The 25,708-nt window shown below is 42.8% G+C and overlaps 1 protein-coding gene across 4 annotated transcripts in view; it reads left to right on the forward strand.

Moving 5' to 3' along the window:
• stox2b (storkhead box 2b) overlaps positions 1-25,228 on the forward strand; it is a 61,087-nt gene extending 35,859 nt beyond the window's left edge. For 3 of the 4 annotated variants that reach the window (XM_080901872.1, XM_080901874.1, XM_080901875.1), the window contains 2 exons: positions 12,725-15,113; positions 21,645-25,228. In XM_080901872.1, coding sequence (XP_080757998.1) covers positions 12,725-15,113; positions 21,645-21,849 — 2,594 coding nt within the window. In that variant the 3' untranslated portion in view covers positions 21,850-25,228. Of the gene's footprint in view, positions 1-12,724; positions 15,114-16,272; positions 18,868-21,644 lie in introns of those variants that run through there. The other variant, XM_080901873.1, reaches the window with a different exon arrangement.
• Positions 25,229-25,708: the final 480 nt, after the last annotated feature.

Consider the following 25,708-nt stretch of genomic DNA (forward strand, 5'->3'; position numbering starts at 1 on the left):
GGAGCATTACTTATGTATTTCTTTATGTTACCTTTGGCTTTTAATATGGTAAGCATTTGTAATTCAGAAAAGTTACCATGCAAGAGATTTATTGACTTATTAACTTGAGAATTTGTGGGAAATTTGCACACATTCCCATGTCTGGTTTAATGATCGCATCAGCCAGCATAGTCCCTGTGACTCTGTACATAATGTTAAGTCAAATTGTTGAATGTTGTCATTGTGTTTCTTAAATTTGTAAAGTCTTAGTTCAAACTATACGATCAAAGATGTTCCTTTGTCTCTGACCACCTCTCCAGCCACTCTGTGCTGGGGAGGTTTTATTGTAGACAGTGTTGGGAAGGTTACTTATAAAATGTATTCCATTACAGAATACAGATTACATGCCCTAAAATGTATTCTGTAACGTATTCCGTTACGTTACTCAATGAGAGTAACGTATTCTGAATACTTTGGATTACTTAATATATTATCGTGCTTTTTACAACAACGTGAATGTACTATTGCTGTGTGATTTATTACTGTTACTGAAGGTCCGCGACTCCGAACTGTAGTAAAGGGACCTCTGACTAATACGGCGGGGTCCCTGTCGGCTCGTAGCCGAAAACTAGCTTTACTTTGTTGTGTGGGTCAACTTTTCTTGCGAGAGACAGAGAGAGGCGTTGAAAGGCTGCTCCAACGGAACTTATTGTTTTCGGAGGAAAACAGGAACACGGTGTACAGTCGAGTCTTAATAGCTTACTTACAGCTGGGCTCGTCAGGCTCTCTTCTTGGCTGAAGTGGTTATTATTATATTTACATGCTTCCAGCTCCCGTTTTTGCTGGACGACAACTCGTACCTTTCCACTCCCCTTTCTCTCCCTCCCTCGCTCACAGACACATAACGTGTATGGCAGTCCATTCTCCCTGCAGCACGGACTACACTGCCCATGATGCTACATTCTTTAGAGCTATGCTTGTAGCATTCTGCCTGTTAGCTTAGCACAACAACAACAACAACGAAAAGGCGCTCTCTCACCCAGGAAACACGCAGAGCGAGAGCGTCACCCTGTAACCATGGCAACTGCAAGCTGCCGCCTGGAACAACAGAACGTAGCTGTCAAACAAAACCCAAACAGTCCTGACCCGCGACAAAATGAAACAGGAAAGTACCGCAGTGTAATCCATTTATTTCAACAAAGTAACTGTATTCTAAATACCACCTTTTTAAACGGTAACTGTAACGGAATACAGTTACTCATATTTTGTATTTTAAATACGTAACGGCGGTACATGTATTCCGTTACTCCCCAACACTGATTGTAGATACATCCTATCTGAAAGATCTGTTTCTTGTGTTGTAAGCTTCCTGCTTTTATGACCCTTTTGGTGAGCAGGAGGACACACACACATAGTGCCTTGTCTTAGAACCATTGGGGCGGGGTTTGCGGTGGGAGGTGCTTGTGCCGTGATGTGTATTGTAACTGTTATGTCAATAAATAGCTGCGAGGAAGCTGCTAGAGAAGCAGAAGCTAGAAGCTAGAAGCTGCTCATCACCTGTCTCTAGCTTTGGGCTAGAGACAGGTGATGAGCATTAAGCTCTACCGCCTGGTTCTGACCAAGGCTTCCCTCGTTAGCGAGTTAAAGAGCGGTTGAAGATGTTCTGTTTTGTCTTGTGTTCTTCATGAGGAATAAGTCTCTAAACTAGCGGGGCCTGTGGTAACACAGACCCAACACATGAGGTCTACACATCCTCATCCTTCTGCTGTGTTGCACATGCAACAATTACAGTGAGAAAATTGCTGTTGCTTTATTATTTATTCGTTATTTCTAGTCTCTTTAACATTATTATTATAGGCAATTTGTTTGAAACATTTTAGATCAAATTAGATAATATAGTCAATATATATTCCTATAGTGACATGTTTTTATTAGAGCCCCAGCAATTTATCAGCTGGCCAGTATAATTGGTTGATATTAGACATTTGGGGAAATCTCAGCATCAGCATTTATAAGACTGGATAAATGAAAATGTAAAAACTACAGAAGAAAAGGAAAAAAACATCTCAACCATGTTACGAGTGTGTACTGCGAATCTTGTCTGCTAGAAAGTACTTTTCCTGTTGACAACACACATTTGGAATACCAGAAATACAACACCAGCAGAGCTGGGCAGAGCATAAACAAGTCAATAAATCCATCAGGCTTTATTCCAGAAAGTTGATGCTGTTCATCTGGACGTAGCTTTTTCACTCACCAGAGAGACTAAAGAAATGTCACTTGGATGAGTGACGAAACATTTCTCCCATTGAAAACGTCCAGATGCACAGAATCAACTTTTTGGGCTTTCCTTATCCGGATGATTGAGCATGCATGAAGACATCAGACTTTGTTATTCCCACATTTTCACAGTCCTAATAACCAGTTTGAATTGGCAACATTTAATGTGTTGTGACTGCACACTAAATCTGCACACTGTTTCTCCACACCTGACATGAGGGAGCTGCAAACAGGCAAAATGCTGCTGAAAAATTCAGATACATCTTGAAATGCTTTAAAGAAAGGACCTGGTATGTTTTGAAATTTCCTGGTAGAGTGTTGAAGTGCATGTCTTATTTTTTGCAGTTTTAAACAAGACGTGAGATCATATGACCACTGTTTTCTGAGTGGGAGGGGCAGCTTCCATTAGAACTGCCCTCCTGGCAAACAAGGAACAGAACAATAGCGCCTGTCTTAAAGGCCAGCAGAGACACTTCATCCACTCCAAAGAGAGCCATTAGGAGATTAGGTGGTAGGCTCACATTGAGAATCTTAAACAGGGAGTGAAAAACCTCTGTCCAGAACTGACCGAGACTGGGACAAGACCAGTACATATCAGTAAGGCTTCAGCAATGTTGCATCCATCACAGTATGGAATGATTTCAGGATAGATACAAGATAATCTGGATTGTGAAAATTGGGCGGGTAAGGAAAAAGTTTAACAGCAGAATAAACCCTTTATAGCACAGCCCAATAGAGGTAATGTGGCCGATCAATGTCTCATAAATTCTGTTGCTTTATTGGTTTTAGGGCACCCACTAAAATGGGTCATCCAAGTGGCAGTGGTACCAGGGTCACATTTTGTGACCACGTGAGCTTTCTGGTTCAAATAGTTTTTTCTTGTGATATAATTATTATCATTGTTATTATTACTCATTTCAACTGTTGTAACAAAAGTATTTCCAGATATGGGATAACTTTTCTCATCATCTCAAGCCAGTTTTCATCATTGATGTTAATCAAATGTATCAACAAGATGTCTCCTTGGCTATTCTTGATTGGTTTAAAGCAGTGGTTTCCAGCATTTTGGACCAGGCCACACAGATGGACACAGGATCCTTGCAGATGGGACACAGATTGTTAATGTGTCGTGACATCTTTTTTGCTTTGGTCGGCAGTTCTAGAAAAAATTTGAAAACCAGACTGATAACTATTAAAAATATGTGTTTAAACACTATAGAGGCTGGAAAATAGGGCTGGGCGATATGGCCTAAAATCCATATAGCGGTATAATTTGAAGCACATGCAGTAACGATATATATCACAATATATTCTTTTCTTCTGTATAACGTATTTTCCCCACTATAAGGCACACTTACAATCCTTTAATTTTCTTAAACCGATTTTATGTGCTACACGGCGCTCAAAAATCTGTCAAAAAATGTTTTAGTGCGACTTTGGTTGCTACGAAGTCGCACCGCTTGATGGATTGTCGGAGCGTCACGGCTACTGTAGTCAAGAGCCTCACTGAGTAATCTGGGTCCTAAACTCCGTTTACGTCAGGTCCCAAAGTCAAACGTACACTGCAGCATCACTGAGAGTTAAAAACTGTCTAAATTCTTTCATCTTTAATAAAATGATCAGCGTTGCTGCTTTACCAGGTGTAACTATTAAGTTTAACATCCAGGCATCCATGAAGACAGAATTTATTAAATTTAACGGAGTTAGAAGTTAGCAGGAAGTTAGCTCGCTAGCTTCCACCTAAACATGATGTAGCATGTTCTGACTGAGAGATTTCTGAGAAAATTCAAATGTACAGCTCTGCTGCCACTTCCAACATAAATGAAGACAGAAAACTAAACAGCAGTGGCGTTTGCAGGGTTACTGAAGTTGGGCTAGCTGGTATAAAATGATGTGCTATGTGATTGCTAGCGACACAGCTATGTTAGCATAACATAAACACAGTGAAGCTGGAGGATTAACACTAACCTTTTTCCACTCGATAAAAGTTAACGTGAGGGATTCTGGTGGTCAGGGACAAATGTAATCGCATAGCAGGATGCTGTACACGAGCCAAACTTCAGTCAGGAGAACAACTGAGATCATTCATCCACAATACGAGGTTAGTCATTAATATACTGCAACAACATGGGAACAGAGCAGCTGTGAGAGAATTCAACATTAATGAATCAATGTTACAGAAGTGGAGGAAGCGCAGTTTTTGGCTTTCCCCATATTTCAAAAGTGCTTCATCTCTTTGCTATTACTGTCGCCCGCCATAATTTGTAGATGATAATGGTTGTAGCCGCTGCCATGCTTTTGACCAAAACAGGGGCAGCTTGATGACATCATCAACATGCTCTATTGCAGTAGAGCGGTATAGTCAGAATCTCTATCGTTGGCCAAATTTAATCGTTTCTACCATATACCGTTTATACCGCCCACCCCTACTGGAAAAGTTGCTAACTATTAGAATAAAAGGTTGCTGAGGTTGCCAGGTTTGTCATAGCTGCAGTCCTCTTTCAGATTTAAACATTAAAGGAAGTTTGCTATTCCATCTGTAAGTTTGCTAATAGCTAAAACAGAATAGATGTTAGCGAGTCTCAGGTGTGGGACTTGATTGACCAGAGGGCAGCGGCTCAAACAGGTGGTGGGTGGGGTGCAGTGGGTCACCTGTGATGGCCCTGGTTTTCCTGAGACAGGAGGATCTAGCGATGGCAGCCAATGATTTTTTTGGGCAGTGTTAATTATCCTCTGCGCAGCCTTCCTGTTCTCAGTTGTGGCCCCTGTGTACCAAAAACCCTGGCAGTAGGAGACCAAACTAGGGGGCTGAGAGCCCTGTGGGGATCCGATGCTGAGTGACAGTGCGAGGTAGATGTGGGGGCCGGTTTGTCAAGAAGTTTTTGATCCAGGAGCAGGTGATGTGCTGAGACACTATCCACTCAAATGACTATAGGCGTGAAGACTATGAATGTATGTAGTCATTGACAATGTCTATGCCAGTGTTTTGGGGGATGGGAATGATGGTGGAGGCCTTCAGACAGGTGGGGACCATGGCATGAGTCAGGGAGAGATCAAACAGCCTGGTAAGGATCCCTGCCAGTTAGTCCACGCAAGCTTTAACCACCATCCCTGGGATGCTTCGGGTTCATCGCTCTCAGTCTCCTCCTGACCTCATGTTCCTGAGGGAGAGGGTTGGTGGTGGGGAATTCGGGGGTAGAGGGTGCTGGGGAGGGGTGGTCTCAAATCGAGCAAAGAAGGTGTTGAGCTCCACTGTGAATTTGAGGCTGCTTTTGGCGGTCAGGGGGCTCCGGCCTTTGGAGTTGATGAATGCTTGGATCCCTCTCTACACCTGGAGGGGGTTATTGTTGTAGAGGAGGCCCTATATCCTCCTCCTGCCTCCCACCTTGGCCTGTTTGGTGCCCCTCCTCTTGGCTCTTGCATTGCTGTATAGAGACCTGTCCCTCAGCCTGAAGGCCGAGTTTCAAGTTCTGATCTGAGCCTGCACTCCACTCATCATCCAAGGTTTTCAGTTAGGAACAACTGTTACTGTCACATTTTCTACACATTTCAAACATGCCTCATTTAAAGTCCACAGCAACGATATGGACGCCCTCAGGGTGCTCTCTGCTGTTTGCTGATGGAGGTGATTGCTGTTCCTGACAATAACGGGCGTCTCACAATCTCAGCTTGGGTGCTGTCGGCCCAGTCTGAAGAAGAGTCCGAGTTCAGACTGAGGCCGATGTCTGATTGTTCCTGATAAATTAGGAAGACGCAACCAAAAGGCATAAAAAACCTTTTTATGCCTTTTGGTTGCGTCTTCCTACAACGCACTGATCACTTTAATTTATCAGGAACAATTAGACATCGGCCTCAGTCTGAGATCAGAGTGTCGAAATTGTGGACACAACAGGAAGTTGTCATTGAGTGTAGTGAGCATTTGATCACCTCCAAACCAGCCAGAATGATTGAATGAAGCTGAATAAATGCTCATGTGCCACAGTGATTATAATCAGTCAGTTATACATCTGGATTATGGTTATGGTTGGGTTTTTGCCTTATAATATAAAGCACCTTGAGGTGACTGTTATTTAATGATTTTGCTTTATATAAATTAAACAGAATTAAAATGAGTTGAATAGATCTCATTCTCATTCATTGAAAGATTCTTTGAAACACATCACCCAGGTATTTCTTCCCACTTATCCGGGCTGGGTGACTGGGGCAGCAGAGAGGTCCACAGGGCCTCCTCCCTGTAGGACATGCCTGGAACCGCCCAGGAGGATCTTGTCAGATGTCAGAACCACCTCAACTCACTGCTTTTGATGTTCAAGAGTAGCAGCTCTATTCTGCGACACTCTCAAATGACTGAATGTGCACACATTAATGGAAATACAATATACGCTACTTTTCAAAAGTTTGAGAACAGCCCAGTTTTTCCAGTTATTTATTGCAGTTCAAGTCGTTCAAGTCCAATGAACAGCTTGAAATAATACAAAGGGAACTGTGAGAGTTTTAAAACAAAGGTAAGGTTACCCAAGGGTGGGATATAAAACCTGCAGGACACCGGCCCTTGAGGCCTGGAGTTCGACACTGTCACGGTTTGCCGGGGCAAGCCGTGTGGAATATGAAATAGGACCCAAAATGCGGCAGCTCTGGTGCAGATGAGTGTTTATTTACAGGGGTGTGAGTACAAACAGCGGTGGCGACAAAACATGAAACCGGAAACCTAAACTGGGTAAACTAATAAGACAAACCAGAATGAGGATGCAGGGAGGTCCGGAGAAATACATACGGGGAGACCGAGGGGAAACAACACAGACGAACCAGCGATTACCAAGACAGAAAATACAACTTAAATACACTCAGAGAACACAGGGAGATTACACACAGGTGGGAGACACAGCTGGGAGTGATTAACATGACGAGACCAGGGAGGCAAACTGAAAACACTCACATAAGACGCAGACCTTCACAATAAAACAGGAACACACGGGGGGGAACAGGGTAAACACCAATTAGAGAACAGAACCAAAATCGCGAAGAGAAAACACAAAACGCTGGGTCAAAAGGACCCAGGATCATGACAGACACCCCTTAACAATTTAAAATCTGCTCTGCAGCAATGGAGGTTGATTAAGCCTTGAAAGATGGTGCTACTAATTCCTACAGGTGTTCCAACTTTTCTAGATTACTTCCAGCCCCCTCTGTCTGCATAAAGCAGTGTTGAACACACTGTGGTACCATACCTTCGTGAGCATCAGTTGAACAGTATCGTACTGCAGAAAGTAGAGTGTTGCTACAGAAATGGCAAGAAACAGACAATTAACAGTGGAGGAGAGACAGACCATCATAACACTTATAAATGTAGGTCTGTCCTACAGAGAACCTGCAAAGAAAGTCAAGGTGTCAGTGAGTCCAGTTTCCTTCACCATCAAAGGCTCCCTGAACCAGAACAGCTACCACAGCATTCTGCAGCACCATGCAGGATCCTCTGGTATGGACCTAGTTGGTCAGGGCTTCATCCTACAGCAGGATAAAGACCCCAAACAGTCCAAGCTGTGCCAGAACCACCTCAGGAACAAAGAACAAGATGGTGAGCTTGGAAACATGGAGGTCCAGCACAGTCTGTTTGCTTAGCCTGGCAGGGCAAAGGACACTGTCTGAACTATGGACACGCACACACATATACACTTACACTGATAAGCACTCACTCATCCCCCCTCCCCTTCCAATGCCTTCGATGCTTGTTGCATCCTGGGAACACAAGGCGGGTCTGGGCCCGCGCTGGAGAGTCGGTGCAGTGGCAGGATGGCTGCTGTGTTGCCTCATCCCCTACCCACCTCTGTTGCTGGTCACGTGCTTCATAATGTTGTGCTGTGGACATTTATGTGCTTTCTGTGCAGAGGAGTTTTTTGTTTCCTGTTCTCATGCTGTCCTCCTGTAGCCCAGCATGAGTAGAGGTCTCTTTTTTTTCCTCTTGTATTTTCCCATTGTAGTGTACATTTCACTGTTTTTTTCTGTAATGCAACCGTTCTCTGACTTGTATCCCCATGTGATGTCTGTGTTGTGTGTGTAAGGTCGGGGGGCGGGTTCATTCCACTGCTGGGTAACCTGCCACTGCATGTGGCGAATAAAATTTGAACTTGAACTGAACTTGAACTAAATTGCATAATTTTCAATAAAAACTGGAAAAATTGGGGTTTTCTAAAACTTTTGACCGGTAGTGTATAAGGCAGTGAAACAATTCTAATTAGCTTGAAAATTTATATTTGGTATGACCACCTTTATTCTTCAACCTCACCTGAACTCTGTTAGGTGAGCTTTCTTGTAATTTCTTTAAGTAGTCTCCAAGAATAGTTTTCTGGGCTTATTGAAGTTCTTCTTTGAATGTTGGCTGCCTTTTGTTCTCTCTGTCAAGACGATCCCACACTGCTTCAGCAATGTTCATCATATTGTGTACCATGCATTATGAAACATTATTCTTTGAACCATAACATACTAAACCCCTCCTAATTCAACAAAGAAATTTTTCAAGCGATTCACTGTGTCTTATTACTCTCGCTACCTGGTCATCGTCTTAGCACGATTGAGGTGGCTGAACAAACACTCACTGTTTCTGTGCATGCAGTCTATCTTGTATTGCATCAGTCTGGATGCAGTGAAAAGCTGCTATGATGTAACTGACAGTAATAACTCCAGACTGGTAGAGGAGTGAGTGAAGGAGATGCTAAAAAAGAAAAGAGAAACATGGAGATTGAGGGGTTAGTTACGGTAAGAAAAAGTAACAGTAAGCAACAAAGTAGAACAAAGAAGAAAAATCAATAAAAAAAACTGCAGAGAAAATCCCATGAGGATTGAAATAGAATCACTTTTCACTCCAGGGTACATTTTTGTAACCCAAAAAGAATAAACAGATTTTCCTGTGCTGTTTACCAGTCCATAAACTTAAACTGATGATGATGTTGGTTATTTACAATGGGTAAAGTAATACTCATGGTGTTTACTCATAGCAGCCATGTGACACCAGATTGGCTGTGTGCGGTTTTGTCAGGGTAGAGAGCCGTTAGCATATCATCCTGCAAACCTTGAGTGTAGATCTGTAGAAGACTGCATTCGATTCCTAAGGGCTGACAGGGACGCCTACTTCACTGCCTTTCTCTAAAACCATCGGTGGTTTTAGAGAAAGGCAGTGACTTTGCTTCCACTGTCAGAGGCCATAAGATGATTTGTAATCTTTGCTGCTGATTCTGTACTGTGATAAGTTCTGAAACCCAACTTAAACCCTTAAACTAAACATTTCCTCTACAGAAGATCAGTTAGCTGTTTTACAACTACTCTTTCAAGAACATTTGGGTTAAAAGGAACTTTATAGATTGGCGTATAATTAGTTCAGACAGCTGGATCAAGCTGTTTAATTATTCCCACTAGGGGTGGGCGATATAAATGATATACGATAGAAACTATATAAATTTGGCCAACGATAGAGATTTTGACTATATCGCGATAGCGCATGTTGATGATGTCATCAAGCTGCCCCTGTTTTGGTCGAAAGCATCGCAGCCAGTGTTGCCAACTTAGCGACTTTGTCGCTATATTTAGCGAGTTTTCAGACCCCTTAGCAACTTTTTTTCTAAAAAAAGTCTCTAAAAAAGACGTGAAAGCACGTATCGCTTTTACTCTCAACAAGCAGCGGGTGCTGTAACGCAGTCTGTTCTTCTTTTACTCTTATGCTGTTTTATGGAACACAAGGTTTAAAACTACTTATAAACACACACACAAAGTAACTCCACCAGAGCGCCTATTTCGGGTCACTTTTGCCGGTCCAAGCCCGGGTAAAGGAGCAGGGTTGGAATTGTGACATTAAAAAAAACAATAATTGCTAAAATAAATTTAATTTGTAGTTCTAAATAAACTCTAACTGCATTTAGGACATTTTTTACTCACTTTATGTCTCTTCCACGATGTTATTTCTCTCTCTAACAACACAGGTTACAATTAGATTAGCATGACCAATTATGCAAATTAGGCGATGATGTCATTTAGCGACTTCTAGCGACTTTTACGACAACCAATAGCGATTTTCCTTACTGAGGAGTTGGCAACACTGATCGCAGCGGCTACAACCATTATCATCTACAAATTATGGCGGGCGACAGTCATAGCAAAGATGAAGCACTTTTGAAATATGGGGAAAGCCAAAAACTGCGCTTCCTCCACTTCCGTAACATTGATTCATTAATGTTGAATTCTCTCACAGCTGCTCTGTTCCCATGTTGTTGCAGTATATGAATGACTAACCTCGTATTGTGGATGAATAATCTCAGTTGTTCTCCTGACTGAAGTTTGGCCCGTGTACAGCATCCTGCTATGCGACTGCATTTGTCCCTGACCACCAGAATCCCTCACGTTAACTTTTATCGAGTGGAAAAAAGTTGGCGTTCATCCTCCAGCTTCACTGTGCTAATGTTATGCTAACATAGCTGTGTCGCTAGCAATCACGTAGCACAACATTATATACCAGCTAGCCCAACTTCAGTAACCCTACAAACGTCATGCTGTTTAGTTTTCTGTCTTCATTTATGTTGGAAGTGATAGCAGAGCTGTACGTTTGAATTTTCTCAGAAATCTCTGTCAGAACATGGTATGTCATCTTTAGGTGGAAACTAGCGAGCTAACTTCCTGGTAACTTCTAACTCCGTTAAATTTAATAAATTCTGTTTTCATGGATGCCTGGACGTTAAACTTCATAGTTTCACCTGGTAAAGCAGCAACGCTGATGATTTTATTAAAGATGAAAGAATTTACACCGTTTTTAACTCTCAGCGTTTGTTTGACTTTGGGACCTGAAGTTGACGGAGTTTTGGACCCAGATACTCCGTGAAGCTCCTCACTACGGCAGCCGTAATGCTCTGACAATCTATCAACCAAAGTTGTACTAAAACATTTTTTAACAGATTTCTGCAGCCAAAATCAGTTCGAGGTCAGTAAGCACAACCAGAATTCATACATAAGGCACAATCTCGATTTTTGAGAAAATTAAAGGATTTTAAGTGTGCCTTATAGTGTGGGAAATACGTTATACAGAAGAAAAGAATCCATCCATCGATCCATCTTCATCCGCTTTGTCCGGGGCCGGGTCGCGGGGGCAGCAGCCTAAGCCTGGCCGCCACCCGGCACACAATGCACCCGACCCCTATGGCGCCTCCTGCGGGTGGTGGGCCTGCGGGAGGATGGGCCCATGTCTCCTCTTCGGGCTGTGCCCGGCCGGACCCCATGGACTAAGGCCCGGCCACCAGACGCTCGCCCTCGGGCACCCTCCCCGGGCCTGGCTCCAGGGCGGGGCCCCGGTAACCCTATCCCGGGCAGGGTAAACTGTTCCCTCGGTGTCCTTTTCATAAGGGTCTTATGAATCGCTCTTTGTCTGGTCCCTCACCCAGGGCCAATTTGCCATGGGAGACCCTACCAGGGGGCAAAAGTCCCCAGACAACATAGCCCCTGGGATCCCTGGGACACACAAACCCCTCCACCACGATAAGGTAGCGAAATACGTTATACAGAAGAAAAGAATATATTGCAATATATATCGTTACTGCACATGCTTCAGATTATATCGCGATATGGATATGAATTCCCACCTTAAAGGCATGTGGTGCCATTTTGATCATATTTAAGATTGAAGCATTTATTAATAGTAGGTCTTCTTTGAGCAGTTTTCTGAGACTTCATGTTGATGGGTTTTTTTAGGAAGTGATTACTGAAATTAACTATAGAGTCTCTGTAAAGATCAATAGTACTGGATGCCGCTGTATATAATGATACGTCTGTGAGATGTATAATTTTTTCCTCAAATGGTTAAAATTTGTAAAGAAATTCATGAAGTCATTGCTGTTTAAGGTTAAAGGAGTGCCTGGCACAACAGAATTCTTCCTCTTTGTCAGACTGGCTCCCTCACTGAAAAGAAACCTACGGCTGTTATTATTTTCTTTAATCAGTAATGAATAGTAAGATGTCCTAGCTTTACAATTTACAATAAACATTTTTCTGGGCTAAATGAAGATCTAAATTAGTGAGATGCCATTTCCTCTCCAGGGTACAGGTTATCTGTTATACCACTAACCTGTTCTGGGTTAGCAGGTAGAAATATTACTTTAGTCAGAAATACTGGCTGATGTTGAAAAAGGGGGTAAAGGTACATACCTTTGATATTGATATTGCAAAATGAAACCTTTTCTGTCCTCACTGACGTTGAAGTTATTTCAAATCTTCACTCTGGAACTAATCTTTAGAGCTTTTAGTGTACACGTGTGGGCCAAACAATAACATTTCTGTGGCAAGGGAATTTTTGCTTTTAAACATAGTATGATTAATAAAAATCCTGGATTGTATGTTTGTTTTTTAGTTAATTATGTTAGGGGGCGGGTTTAAATGAGGTCTTTGTAAAGAGCCAGTGGACTTACTGCTTCATGTCTCTGTCTTTGGTCAGGTGTACCTACACCAACGGAGGAGGTTTTGCGCCATACTCTGAACATGCTGGTCCGTGAGCGGAAGATCTACCCGACACCTGATGGATATTTTATCGTAACTCCTCAAACCTATTTCATTACTCCAAGCCTAATCCGAACTAGCTCCAAGTGGTATCACTTGGAAGAGCGTTCTGCTGACCGACACCAACATCAGAACCAGCAGCAGCAGCATCAGCAGACACAGTGCACCTCCCCTCTCTCTGGCACCATAACCCCTTCCACCTCCGGGGGTGTGCGAGAGCGAACACACCCAAAGTCCAACCAGAATCACAGCGGGGGAGGTGGGGATTCTTTTTACAACAACAGTTATCGTGGAGACGACCCCCCTAGCCACCACACCACCCTGCAGCGGCGATCCCCCAAAGACCACCGGGAGGCGTACTCGGTACCTCACTCCCCACAAACACCCCCTCAGCAAGCAGGAGCGAACACTGAAAAGAGCCGCAGTTCACTCGGGTTCCCATTCAAGACGGATACACTAAACAAGCACCGAGGTGGGGGCGCAGCAGGAGGAGGGGTAGCAGGAACTGCAGACATAGAGAAACAAGCTGGAGCTAGTGCTACAGGAAGTCGAAAGTTTGGTTTGAAGTTGTTTCGCTTGAGTTTTAAGAAAGATAAGGCCAAGCAGCTTGCAACCTTCTCTGCACAGTTCCCCCCCGAGGAATGGCCGCTACGGGATGAGGACGTACCCAGCCAGCTGCCACGCCACGTAGAGATGGAGATCATCCGTAGAATCAATCCTGACCTCACAGTGGAGAATCTTGCTCGACACACAGCAGTCATGAAGCGTCTTGAAGAAGAGCGTGCTCAGAGGAGCAAAGCATCGTCGGCCAATCACAGCTCCAGAAGTAGAAGAAGTGGGGGTAGACACAGAAAGCAGTCCCAGACCAAACTTAGCCGCTCGCATAGTAAGACAAGGACTACTCGCTGTGAGCCAAGTGACAGTTCCCATTTAGAGTTGGCCGAAAGGGACTATAGAGGTTACTCATGCTCACTGGCTCGGTCACCAAGGGAACAGGCAGTGGCCATGGAGCGGCAAAGGGCCCGACTCCACCTGGCACACAGCAACCCTAACATTCTTGACTCCTCACACCTGCCCGTTACTCCAGAGTGGGATGTGTCCGGAGAGCTTGCCAAGCGACGCACAGAAATGCCTTTCCCTGAGCCAAGTCACGGCAAATCAGCCCACCATTCTAAGGTCCACCGCTCGCACTCCCACACCCAGGAGAGGAAATCCAGAAATGAACGCAGCAACAAGGCCAAGGAACGTTCCCGATCAATGGACAACTCTAAAGGTCCGCTTGGAGCTGGACTGATTGGACCACCCGATTATTATGATGACCGGAGCCGTTACTATACTGATGATGGCACCCTGCGAGCTAATCAGAGCTCTTCTCACTACTCTCGTGCCACACCCACTTCCACTAAGGTGCCTGGGGATTCCCTGAGATTGGATGGGAGCAGGAACTTGGAGAAGAGTAAGAGCAGGGATAGTCTCCCAGCATATTCACCAAAACCACTGCCTAACTCTGCCTCTCCCGATGATTACTTCCAATGCCCTGGATCTTCTGAGGCTATTCTCACATCAACAGCTCCTCTGGGAACTCTGGGCAAAAACAGCCATGATGGATTAAAACCAGGTAGTATTGACAGGCAGACTGATAGACAGACATCCCATCCACCAGAAAATAGGGAGGACTTAACAAAGGTGGGACCTAAGGGCAGCAGCTTGCCACCAATACCCCTCTCTATCCCTGACCTCCCTCTTTCTAATGGACGACCTGCCCACAGCACCTCTTCTAATCAGGAGAAACGAAAGGAGATCTTTAGTAAAGATACGCTCTTCAAACCTCCACCTAGCCTGCCTTTGCCAGGTTACAGCTCTCTGAGAAAACCCACAGCCCTTGCCTCCTCAAATCTGTCATCATCCTGCGATGCTCTTGATTCCCAAGAAGCCTTCGATGCTCCTAAGCCTCTGTTGGCAACATCATCTGCTCCATCACAAGGGACTGAACCCACATCCAGTGCTGCAGATGCAAACTTTGACTACTACAATGTTTCAGATGATGATGAACTTGAAGACGGAGGCGCGAAAAGTCAAGGAGAGGATGAGAAGCCTGGAGGAAGCATTGCTGTCATGGGAGGAGGTGGAGCAGGAACCATGCAATGGCTGCTGGAAAGAGAGAAAGAGAGGGATCTGCAGAGGAGGTTTGAAAGAACGCTTGCCTTCCCAGGTGTCAAAGAGAACCTTCCGGAGCCCAGTCAGAACCAGCAGTCAGCTCATTCTGCTCGGCTGGACAGTATGGACTCCAGCTCGGTCACTGTTGACAGTGGATTCAATTCCCCACGGTGAGAATATTTATACTGTACACACTACAGCCATAAACACCAACACTGTACATGGGGGGTGGATGCACTTCAGAATAATAAAACCCCAGATTAAGCCTTTGTTCGTCAATCTATATACTTTATAATTTAGTATCTAATTGAGACATTTTACATTTATCAAGTGTAGATAAATGATATCAGTGATATTTAATCTCAAATTACCACGTTCCTGACTTCCATAAGTGGAGGAAAATGTATGGATAGTTTGCAGCAACCTTCTTCATGAGCCCTGTGCTCCACCTAAGCTGTCAGATGCAGAGCTCACACACATGATCCGGGCACGTTCCCAAACAGTTCCTAACAGAAAATCTTATTCTTGTATTCTAAACGTGATTATTCCCCTTTAGTAGGGCTGTTCGATATAACGATGTATATCTGATGACGATATAAAAACGTCTGTCGTTTCATTTTACGCTATCGTTTGTTTCGTGGTGTCGCAAAATAAACTGTTTACAGCAATATTTCTCATGGTTCTGATGTCACTGTAGAGGCTGTATTCATTTATTAAACGTCTCTCTTTCTCTTATATTTAATATAACCACACTACAGAAGCGCCTGTTTTTATGCGTTGTCGTTAGCAACAACGATGGTAACAGCATCGCGTGTTCGCTTGTTTATGTTCCACATAAACCTTTCACAATAAAGCTCAAGATCCTGTTGAGACTTTTCAAAATAAACTGAATCACGTGAAAGAGCAGATTATTTACAGATGAGAAGCAAAAAGAGCCGCCAGGTGCTAAAAAATAAACCTTAGACTCCAACGTTAGAACAGGCTTCTCCCCGCAGCACGCCGTGTAATAAATACTCACAAAGAAAACGGCGCCGTTACAACTTGTGTCTAAAAATGTATCGTTTCATGCATCGGTTAAAACACTCGACTCCACATGACACGCAGCTGGAAACACTTCACACAAGTGGAGATTCACGGAGTTTACAGAAAATGTTACATTTGTGTGATTTATATTGTTATCGGACGATAGATGTCTTATATCGGGAGATGAGATTCTGGTCATATCGCACAGCCCTACCCTTTAATTCCCTCTAACTGATGTGAATTGACCTTGAGACACATATGTAAAAGCTGCTCTTATACTGCATTTATCAATTGCATTGTTATTAGATCATCTGGAGTGGGACACCATAGTGTAGTGGATACCTGCTGGGGATGGATATTCCTTTTGGTTTGTGTTATGGAGGTCATCCAGTGAAAGTCTGACAAATCAAAGGTACAGACCTACTGTGTGTTTGACCTGCTGAGGTATCTAATAAAGTCAGTATGAAATGAATGTCTGACTATAACAGTGTATAAGACATTTTGACACCAGGCTGAATGATGTATATCACAGATCTCAGAGACTGCACGTGTGGTGCTGAGCTGTGGGGCTGCTCGTGTGCATTATGGACTCATTTCTCACTGTGTTAAACATCCACTACTAATCCACTGGCTCACTTTAAAAACTATCTTGATTGCCTGCATGCATCTTCTGTTATGGTCCCCCCATGGCACTGAAAGAGAAGTTCCTACAAATAAATATGTAATGAGGTCAACTGCAAAAAATAGCTACGTCCAAGGGCCAGATTTACTAACGCTCTGCACCACAGCAAAACACGCTTTTTACGTTAAAAAGCTTCTGTCAGGCTTTCATAAAGAGGGCCAGTAGTTGTTTGGAACTGAAAGGTGTGGATGCAGTTATTGTGTTGGCTGGCCTCAAGGCACTTTATTTACTTTTAGGAGTTTCCCTTCGGAGAATATTTAAATCAATCATAAAAATGTGATTTGTGTAAGTTTGGGACATTTTTATTGTTTCATTGAAACCAAGTCGTGCTCAACTTTAATGAAAAGTTTAAGAGCTGTACAGAGATACATCATTAACATGTTCTTTTATCAACACAGACGCACACAAAGACACACACACACAGACAGGTCAGCTGTTACACACAGATTTCTGATGTTTAAGGTGGAACAGTTTGTAACGGTGCTCCTGAGTTTCAGTGCCAAAGACCTCACATAGTTACCAAACACTTCTAACAGGCGAGTCCAGTTTTATAGTGAAGTGACTTGTTTTCATTTTCCTTAACTGCAACAGTACAGAGTGTAAAACCTCTGCTTACACTCTATTCCTTTTGTTAGCACAGTTACTCCTTCGCACTCTAATGTTTGACACTCACAAGCTGCCCTTGGAGTAAACTGACTACATATTTGTACATGAACCAGCGCACTGTTAGGTCACCAAAGATTTCTTTCACCCTCTTCAGCTTTTGTAAATGCATCATCATGCTAATTTAACTGAGAGCTTACAGCCACAAAGCTGGCACCTCAGCTCTTTGCTAAACCCTGACAGCAGCTTTTTGATACTGCATGCTGATGATACTCACAATGACAGCTTTGGCCACTCAGACTTTATTAAGTAAAAAAGGTTGATGTGATAACTGCATTTCATAGGACCGAGGGTTTGATCCTACAGTTACATTATCACTGCTCTGATAGTGGCAGATCTCCATACATTAGTCAACACGATTGACTGTGATACTGTTGATTCTGTTGCTTGTGGGGCTCGCACACAAGAATTTCACTCGCATGTGCTGTGCCAGTGTGCCTGCACATGTGATGTGACAATAAAAAGTGATTTGATTTGATACTGTATGAACTGCTTAAAAAGTCATTGAGAGGTGTGAAGTACTGAAGTACTTCTTAATTGTACTTAAGTACAGTTTTCTGGTATCTGTACTTTAGCTGAGTATTTATTTCTCTGACAGCTTTGTACATGGACTCCTTACATTTTGATTTAAGAGGGGAGTTGTGCTTCCTGTCAGTGCACTGCTTCAAACATTAGAACCATTAGAGTCTAAACAGTAGCACATGAGAGTCGATCCAAATGATGTATCTGCCACCATGGGGCTATTGCACACACAGAGACGAGAGAGACAAAACGATGTCATTTATGCATCATTTATTACAAGTTAAAAGTGGGCCAGTGGTTTATCTTTTGGTCTTGTCAACACTGGAATTAGTGCGGATGTCCAGAAGCTGTGGTCACGATACTTCAGCATCTAGCTAGCCCGACAGACGAGGAGCGCTCAAAGATGGAGTTCTGATTTTTAAGTTGCGGGTAATTTAAATGCAACGTTTTTATCAGATCAACAAATATCAGCAAGCATACAAACTGTGTGCAGCTTGTTGCTAGTAAAAAGTACAGCTGCTAGCTTCCCCAATGAGACAAAAGAACGAGAGCCAACTCAGAGATGGAGAAAGATAAGAATAGAATAGAATAGAATAGAATAGAATTCAACTTTATTGTCATTGCACATGCACAGGTACAGGGCAACGAAATGCAGTTTGCATCCATCCAGAAGTGCTTTAGTGATATAGATATATTACAATATATATTAGCAATAATATAGATATGTGAGTATATTACAGAAATGGGTCTATTATGGTATGTTATAATGTACACGGTATGAAGTATGTTGTGAATATTCTATAACTATAAGTATGTACAGGCTGTAGTGAGTACAAGCTATGTACAGGATATGAACAGGATATAAATATGAAAAACTATACAGAATATGAAATAAATAACTTTACAGAATCTGAGATATACAGCTATACAGAAATGGGAACTATGCAAGTTGTAAACAGTTGTAGGATTAAAAATTATCGTATGTACAGAATGATTATTTACACAGAGCTATACAGTAGTGCAGTTAAGATAAGTGAGGGTGTAGATAGTTTCTACAGAGGCTATAAAGTGCTAGTGGTTGTGAGTGGTGGTTCAGTCCATGTTATTATTGTGTGTTTGAGGGTACAGTTGTCCATTGTGGGTGTGTGTGTGTTCAGTCCATGTGTTAACGTGGGTCAGATGTCAGGAGGCAGAGTTCAGGAGTCTGACAGCTGTGGGGAAGAAGCTGTTCCGGTACCTGGTGGTCTTAGTCCGGAGGCTCCTGTAGCGCCTCCCAGAGGGCAGGAGGGTGAAGAGTCCATGTGATGGGTGACTGGGGTCTTTGATGATTTTCCCAGCCCTTTTCAGACACCGCTTCCTGTAGACAGGACACGTGCAAGGCTGATAACGCTTAGTTTCATTTACCATCTGGTATTAAATAAATGGTAAATGGCCTGTATTTATATAGCGCTTTACTAGTCCCTAAGGACCCCAAAGCGCTTTACATATCCAGTCATCCACCCATATTCACACACACATTCACACACTGGTGATGGCAGCTACATTGTAGCCACAGCCACCCTGGGGCGCACTGACAGAGGCGAGGCTGCCAGACACTGGCGCCACCGGCCCCTCTGACCACCACCAGTAGGCAGTGGGTGAAGTGTCTTGCCCAAGGACACAACGACCGAGACCGTCCAAGCCGGGGCTCGAACCGGCAACCTTCCGATTACAAGGCGAACTCCCAACTCTTGAGCCACGATCGCCCATTAAGACAGCCCGTGAAACATCTGCTTACATCTAGTTGTGTAAATCCACAAAGAGCACGTCGGAGCAGCACCACAGGTCAGCTGACCACAGCCTGTAATATTGACTGGAGCTCACAACAGCAATGACTCATTTTCCTGTTTAGGTGTGGAGGCCCCGTCCGCAACGTAGCAACAGACAATAGATTTACATATGTGCTACATATGTGAGTAAAGTCAGTACATTCTTACTAGAAAATAAAGTTTGTTTTGAACATAATTACCTCATAGGATGGAATTCAAGACAGAAGGTGATTTATAGGAATTTAATATTTCTTTCATTTCTTAATAACTGCACAACAATTGTTGCCTTCTCACTGAGCTTCTTGTTGATGGTCTGGTCCGTGTGCACCTGGTAGAGCATCAATCACTGTGGACACTAGTGAGCGTAGCATGCTTCTTCATGTTGGGTAAACATATTTAAGTCTTATTTTATTCTTTTTTAAGTAAAATTGCAAACATTTTATAGGAGGAAGCTGAACACAAGGATTTAGCCTCCATTAGAAAAACAAAATGCTTCCAGCCTCTGAGGAGGGGGTCAGTTTTTTCTGAGCCCATTCAAGTTGAAGGAGCCAACCGTGCCATCCTACTCTGGATCACTGCAAACACAAAGCTTTAGTGAGTCTCCTTTGCCCATCCCAGCCAGCCTGTGGGAGCCTCTACAAGTCATCCTTCAGATCATTCAGGTTGCACAACAAGTCTTTCATTCTGATACTTTGTGTTTGTGCGATATTTATATTTGAGCTCTTTGTATTTTTCACACGGGGCCATGTAGGACTCAATTTTTCCCCTTAATGATAAAAACCTTTATTTAGAAACTGCATTTTGTGTTAACTTGTTATCTTTGTCTAATGTTTAAATTTAAGTTTAAGAAACATTTAAGAAATATTTAAATGTGAAAAACATACAAAAAATAGGAAAGAGGCCAATACCTTTGTAAATGTAACTCTGTGATGTGTTATTTCATTTAGTTTAGTCAGTTACTGTCTGTACTGTGTCGGCTGTCACCACAGGATTCTGATTCTGAGTGATTCTGAAATGAAGAATGAAATTGGTCACAATAATAAATATAATAGTAATAATAACAATAATAAAATTAGACAAAAAGCGATGTGCAATAGAAGGTGAGATTTGAGGTAGCTATAGTGTTATATCAGTTTAGCAGATAATAATAATGACAATAACAGCTACTATATATACCAATCAAAAGTTTTTCCAGTTTTTATTGAAAATCATACAGTTTAATGTCTCATTGCATTTTGAAATGAAAGCATAGGACAAATAAGAAGTTAGAGTGAAAAAACTATCAAAATCAGTTTATAGACCAAATATATTCTGACTCATCAAAGTCGCCCCCTGTGATATAACAGCTGAACACAGCCGTGGCTTCTTTCTACAACACAAATCAAATCTTCTCCCACATCTGGAGCAGATGTTCCCATGAATGTGGACCTTGTAGCTGCTTTGCTTTCGCTCTTCTGTCCAGTTCAAACCAGCTCGATGGGTTTAGGTCTGGAGACTGTGCCGGACCTCCATGTTTCCAAGCTCATCTTGTTCTTTGTTCCTGAGGTGGTTCTGCCACAGCTTGGACTGTGTGGGGTCTTTATCCTGCTGTAGGATGAAGCCCTGACCAACTCGGTGCATGTAGGAAGTAACAGCAGCAGCTTTCAAGGCTGATCAGCCTCCGTTGCTGCAGAACAGATTTAAAATGTTTACCCGTGTTGTCCCTGAAAAAGGCCTTTTTGTATAATTGTGAAATGTACATTATTTTACAGTTTTGGTGACCTTACCTTTGTTTTAAACCGCTGGCAGCTCAACACTTACCTTTGTACCATTTCAAGCTGTTCACTGGACTTGAACGACTGCAATAAATAACTGTATAACTGTTCTCAGACTTTTAACTAGTAGTTTATATACACAAACACATGTGTATGTATATATATGTACACACACACACACCAATGTCAGCTTGAAGAACCTTCTCTTATGGTTGTGTTATTTCTAATTGTGTCTCTGTCACTCTGCAGAACGAGAGAGAGCTTAGCATCTAACACCTCTTCAATAGTGGAGAGTAACCGACGGCAGAATCTGGCCTTGAGCCCAGGCCACCTCAACATCACCACTGGAAACGGTCCTCCTTTCTCCTTCCGTGCCATTCCGGAACCTGCTGGCACCCAACCAGAAAAACTCCAGAAGCCCAGTGCCTGCCTTGCGTCAATCACCAGCGTCTAGGGTCAGAACTAAGGGCTGGGCAGAACACAGAGCCAGTGGACTGGTCAGAAAATCAGTCTGCATGGACTGTTACAGTGAAAGCTGACAGACTGACTGGCAGTGCAGCTGTGACAGGTCCTTTGTGATTATACCTGCTAACACACATATGGATGGACAGACAGGAAGTTAGATCCCCAGGAAGCAGCTCGTTCACACAGAACTACACACACCAGGATATTGCACACTGTCATTCTCTAGCCTCTAGTTTACACACTACAGCTTTTGTGTTTTTCATACGTGTGGGTTCGAGTGAGTGAGTGACTGAGCGAGTGACTGAATGCTTGGATAATCTGTAATCTCAGGTTATGTTATTTTCACGCCCATTCAGCTGCTTAAGATTACTTAACCCCCTCCTGTGGTGTCAACTGGTATTACACCCTGAGAAGCATCAGTCCTCCTGACCTATAAGGGGTTCCCAGAGTTTCACTAACCAATTCTTACTCATTACTTGTCTCTGTTTGCCCTCAAATAACATTTGCCAATGGCAACACCCTTTAAGGTGCAGTGCCACAGAAAATGGCAATAAAAACCTTTATCATCACTCCAAAACATAACAACACATGTGAAGTGGTTATAAAGGACAGTTGTTTTGTTTTATACGAGAACATTTCTGTAGAATGTATGGAAGCATTTCTTATGTCTATGGTGCCCATCTGAACTCCCCGACACTGTTGGCGGTTTCTGTGCAGGCAGCAGTTAAACATGGACGGCTGCAGGTCCAGAGATGAGATTGATGATTACAGACTTTTACCTTTTGTTCTTTTTGTTACCCTTCATGTCCATTGGCTACAGTCCATCCAAAAACTGTCTTATTAGTCCAGTGGACATAGAGTCCCTTGTCCAGTCTCATAGAGGAAAAACCCCCAAAATCAGTGATCAGATTTACATTATAAATCTATACATTACAATACTCTACACCGACAACTACATTTGTGTAGTATATTATGTGTGTAGGTAACATGAAATATTTCTTGGTATCCTGAGTCGCTTTTCTTGTTGAGATTCATTTCATTCAGGTTCTGGACGTATTTATTAGATGCGTTTTAGACGCTGTTGAGGCTCTACAGGCGTTATTACGGCTTATTTCACTGCTCGTCTTTCCTCCTATAATACAGATATCGTCATTCTAGTCACAGTAACCACCACCAACAATCTGGAGACTATAAGCAGCGCGTTGTTGGAAATACTACCTCGACAAGACAACACAATAAAGGAAAAAACTCTGAACAAGTGAATCAAACAACAAAATTTAGACTCCTCGATGTGAAACGGCTTTAATCAGTGGACATGAGGGGTCAACGTTTACTTGTTTACTAAAATAACCGCCCACGTTCCAGAGACAGGAAGTGCATGAGAGTTCACGTTATAAATCCTTGTGTGAGAACAGCAAAGTCTGTGCTACATGTTAATGTGCCATGTACAACATTGCAGTTGCACTTGTAGTGACTTAGAGTCCAACACAGAATGCAAGCTCTAACAAACAAAGCATCCAGTCTGGTATACACACACAGAGAAAAAGACAGGGATTTGACATTTTTAGTATTTTTGCACAGCTTTTTCGCCGATTTATATTTTTATCAAGTTTATAAATACTTCAGTTTGTCTTCAAACGGCTTGAATCAAAACCTTGAGCTCTTCACTCCTGGTGCTAAGATGTTTTGTGGTCAGCGAGACTATAATTAAAAATGAAGACAATATGGTGAGATTATAGTATCATACAGCTGCTGTGCTTGCATATCTCTGGCACTGACCATTCTCCCGTTTACTGGCCAGCAGCACAGAGTCCAGACTGACTGGCAGGTGGAGCACCTGACTACGTCACAGTGATGTGTGAACTAAAAGCTACATTTGAAAATTGTTATAAATCATGCTTGAAATTGGGTTCCACAACCTCTGTAGTGTTTTAGCAGTGATTTCCTCTCATCCCTTTTTCTGTTTCACTGTTGCCATCCGGTAAGTTTCTCTCTACTTATACCAACTACCTCCATAGAAGCGAAAGACAGTCTGAAACATCACTGTCATTAGCCTCTAGCCTGCGAATGTCTTACAAACACATGTATTCAGTGCTCTCCAAGAGTAGGTTAACGGTACAGTGATATTTCACCCTACCGTCTGTGTATATACGGCATATTCAACTGACACATGAACAGTGTGGAGTAAAAGCTGCTCGTGTTGGATTCCAGTTGACTTTTAGAGGGCACCATAAATATACTATCACACTACATATCAAAGTGTCGACGTCACTGTTCTTTTCCTTTACTCCATCCAGTGCTGACTTTCAGAAAAGTTCTCATTAAAAAACAATTTCACATCCACATTTCACTTGTTGTGTAACTGACGTCATTTGTTGGTCTTTGCATTTTCCCCTGTGTTGTTCTACATCGGGTCCCCTGCAGTTCTTGGGTTGTATCCCTCAGGGATGTTCTGTTCTCTGGAACAGAGTGTTCAATGTTAAGTATTCTAGAATTGTAGCCCTTAGTCAATCATGCCTGAAGGTTTCTACCACTTTTACCAGTTTTAGTCACCTTTATTCAACAAATCTGCGAAACATCCTTTATCTCTGTAATAAGGTTCTCGTCTCTGCTCTTTCCCTAGAGTAGGTAGTTTTTCTTACTACCTTTACACTAGGATTTTAGTCCCAATTATACTTTTACACATAGGTTGTTTGTGCCATTTGTACCCACGTTGTAAGACTATAGAAAGATGAGAATAAGTCCCGATATCACTGCTCCACCTTCACCACTGAGAGTGAGTCCTGTCCCTGCAGATACAGAAACCTTAGGCTTACTGTCACAGCTAGGTTGAAGCCTCAATAGTAGAAATGAATCTCTGCATCTCTTTTACCACGTTTGAAGGTTTTTAGCTCTTGTTCCACAGCAGCGGGGTCCTTCTTTGTTCCACCAGTGAAATGGGGCTTTGTGTGCCTGCTGGAACACGTGTCTCTCATCTCTAATGTTTGCACTGCTCCCTACCCCGAGCCTCCACATTGTCGCCTGGCCCAGTGGCCTTACATCAACCCTTCTCCAGCACAATCCCTGTTTCTACAGTGACAGTCCATGAAATGTCTTCCCTCAACATTAGCGGTTGTTTTTAAGACTGGAGATTCTCAACAATAACAATGTTTCTAATGGTGACAATATGTCATACCTGTAAATTATGTTCATCTGTTATAACTAGTCGAAACAATTTAAATAATAAAAAGGAGGGATTTTTAAAAATGTCTATAATATCCAAAAGTCCCTTTGATGTGTCGTACTGGTGTTACTGTTGTTGTAGTGTATGTAATGCCTAATGGGGATTGTGTTACTTTTTATGATAATAAAATAACAATGTTTGGTTACATCGCTGTCTTTTCATTCATTACTGCAGCCTTCTTTAAAGCGATGCTGCCAGGCCTGCAGCATAAGAAGGGCTCCTGCAGATGAAACGGCTGCATGTGTGTGATCTGCCACTCGAGTGATTTTACTGCTTGATACATTTTAAAAGCATTTCTTTTGATATTCAGTGTGGATGAAACAAATACGTGTCATTAGTCTGCATCATATCTTTGGTTTCCATGAATATGTTGTCGTTTTGCCTCCACCAGCAAACACCAATATGTAACCGAAGCTTTAATTCAAAGGGTTCAACAAAGAATTGCAGTATTGCATCCTGTCTCAGAGTGATGCTGAAAAACGAGTTCATGCATTTGTTACTTTTTGGCTGGACTATCCTCCACTAGCTATGCTTCTGTCGGTCTAGGCTGATGCACTGCTCGACAGCAGTGGGCCACAGAGCTGATGGGTCCTGGAGCCACCTTCTCTTTTCCTTAATCTGTATA

This window comes from Rhamphochromis sp. 'chilingali', assembly GCF_963969265.1.
Source record: "Rhamphochromis sp. 'chilingali' genome assembly, chromosome: 13".
Classification (NCBI taxonomy): domain Eukaryota; kingdom Metazoa; phylum Chordata; class Actinopteri; order Cichliformes; family Cichlidae; genus Rhamphochromis; species Rhamphochromis sp. 'chilingali'.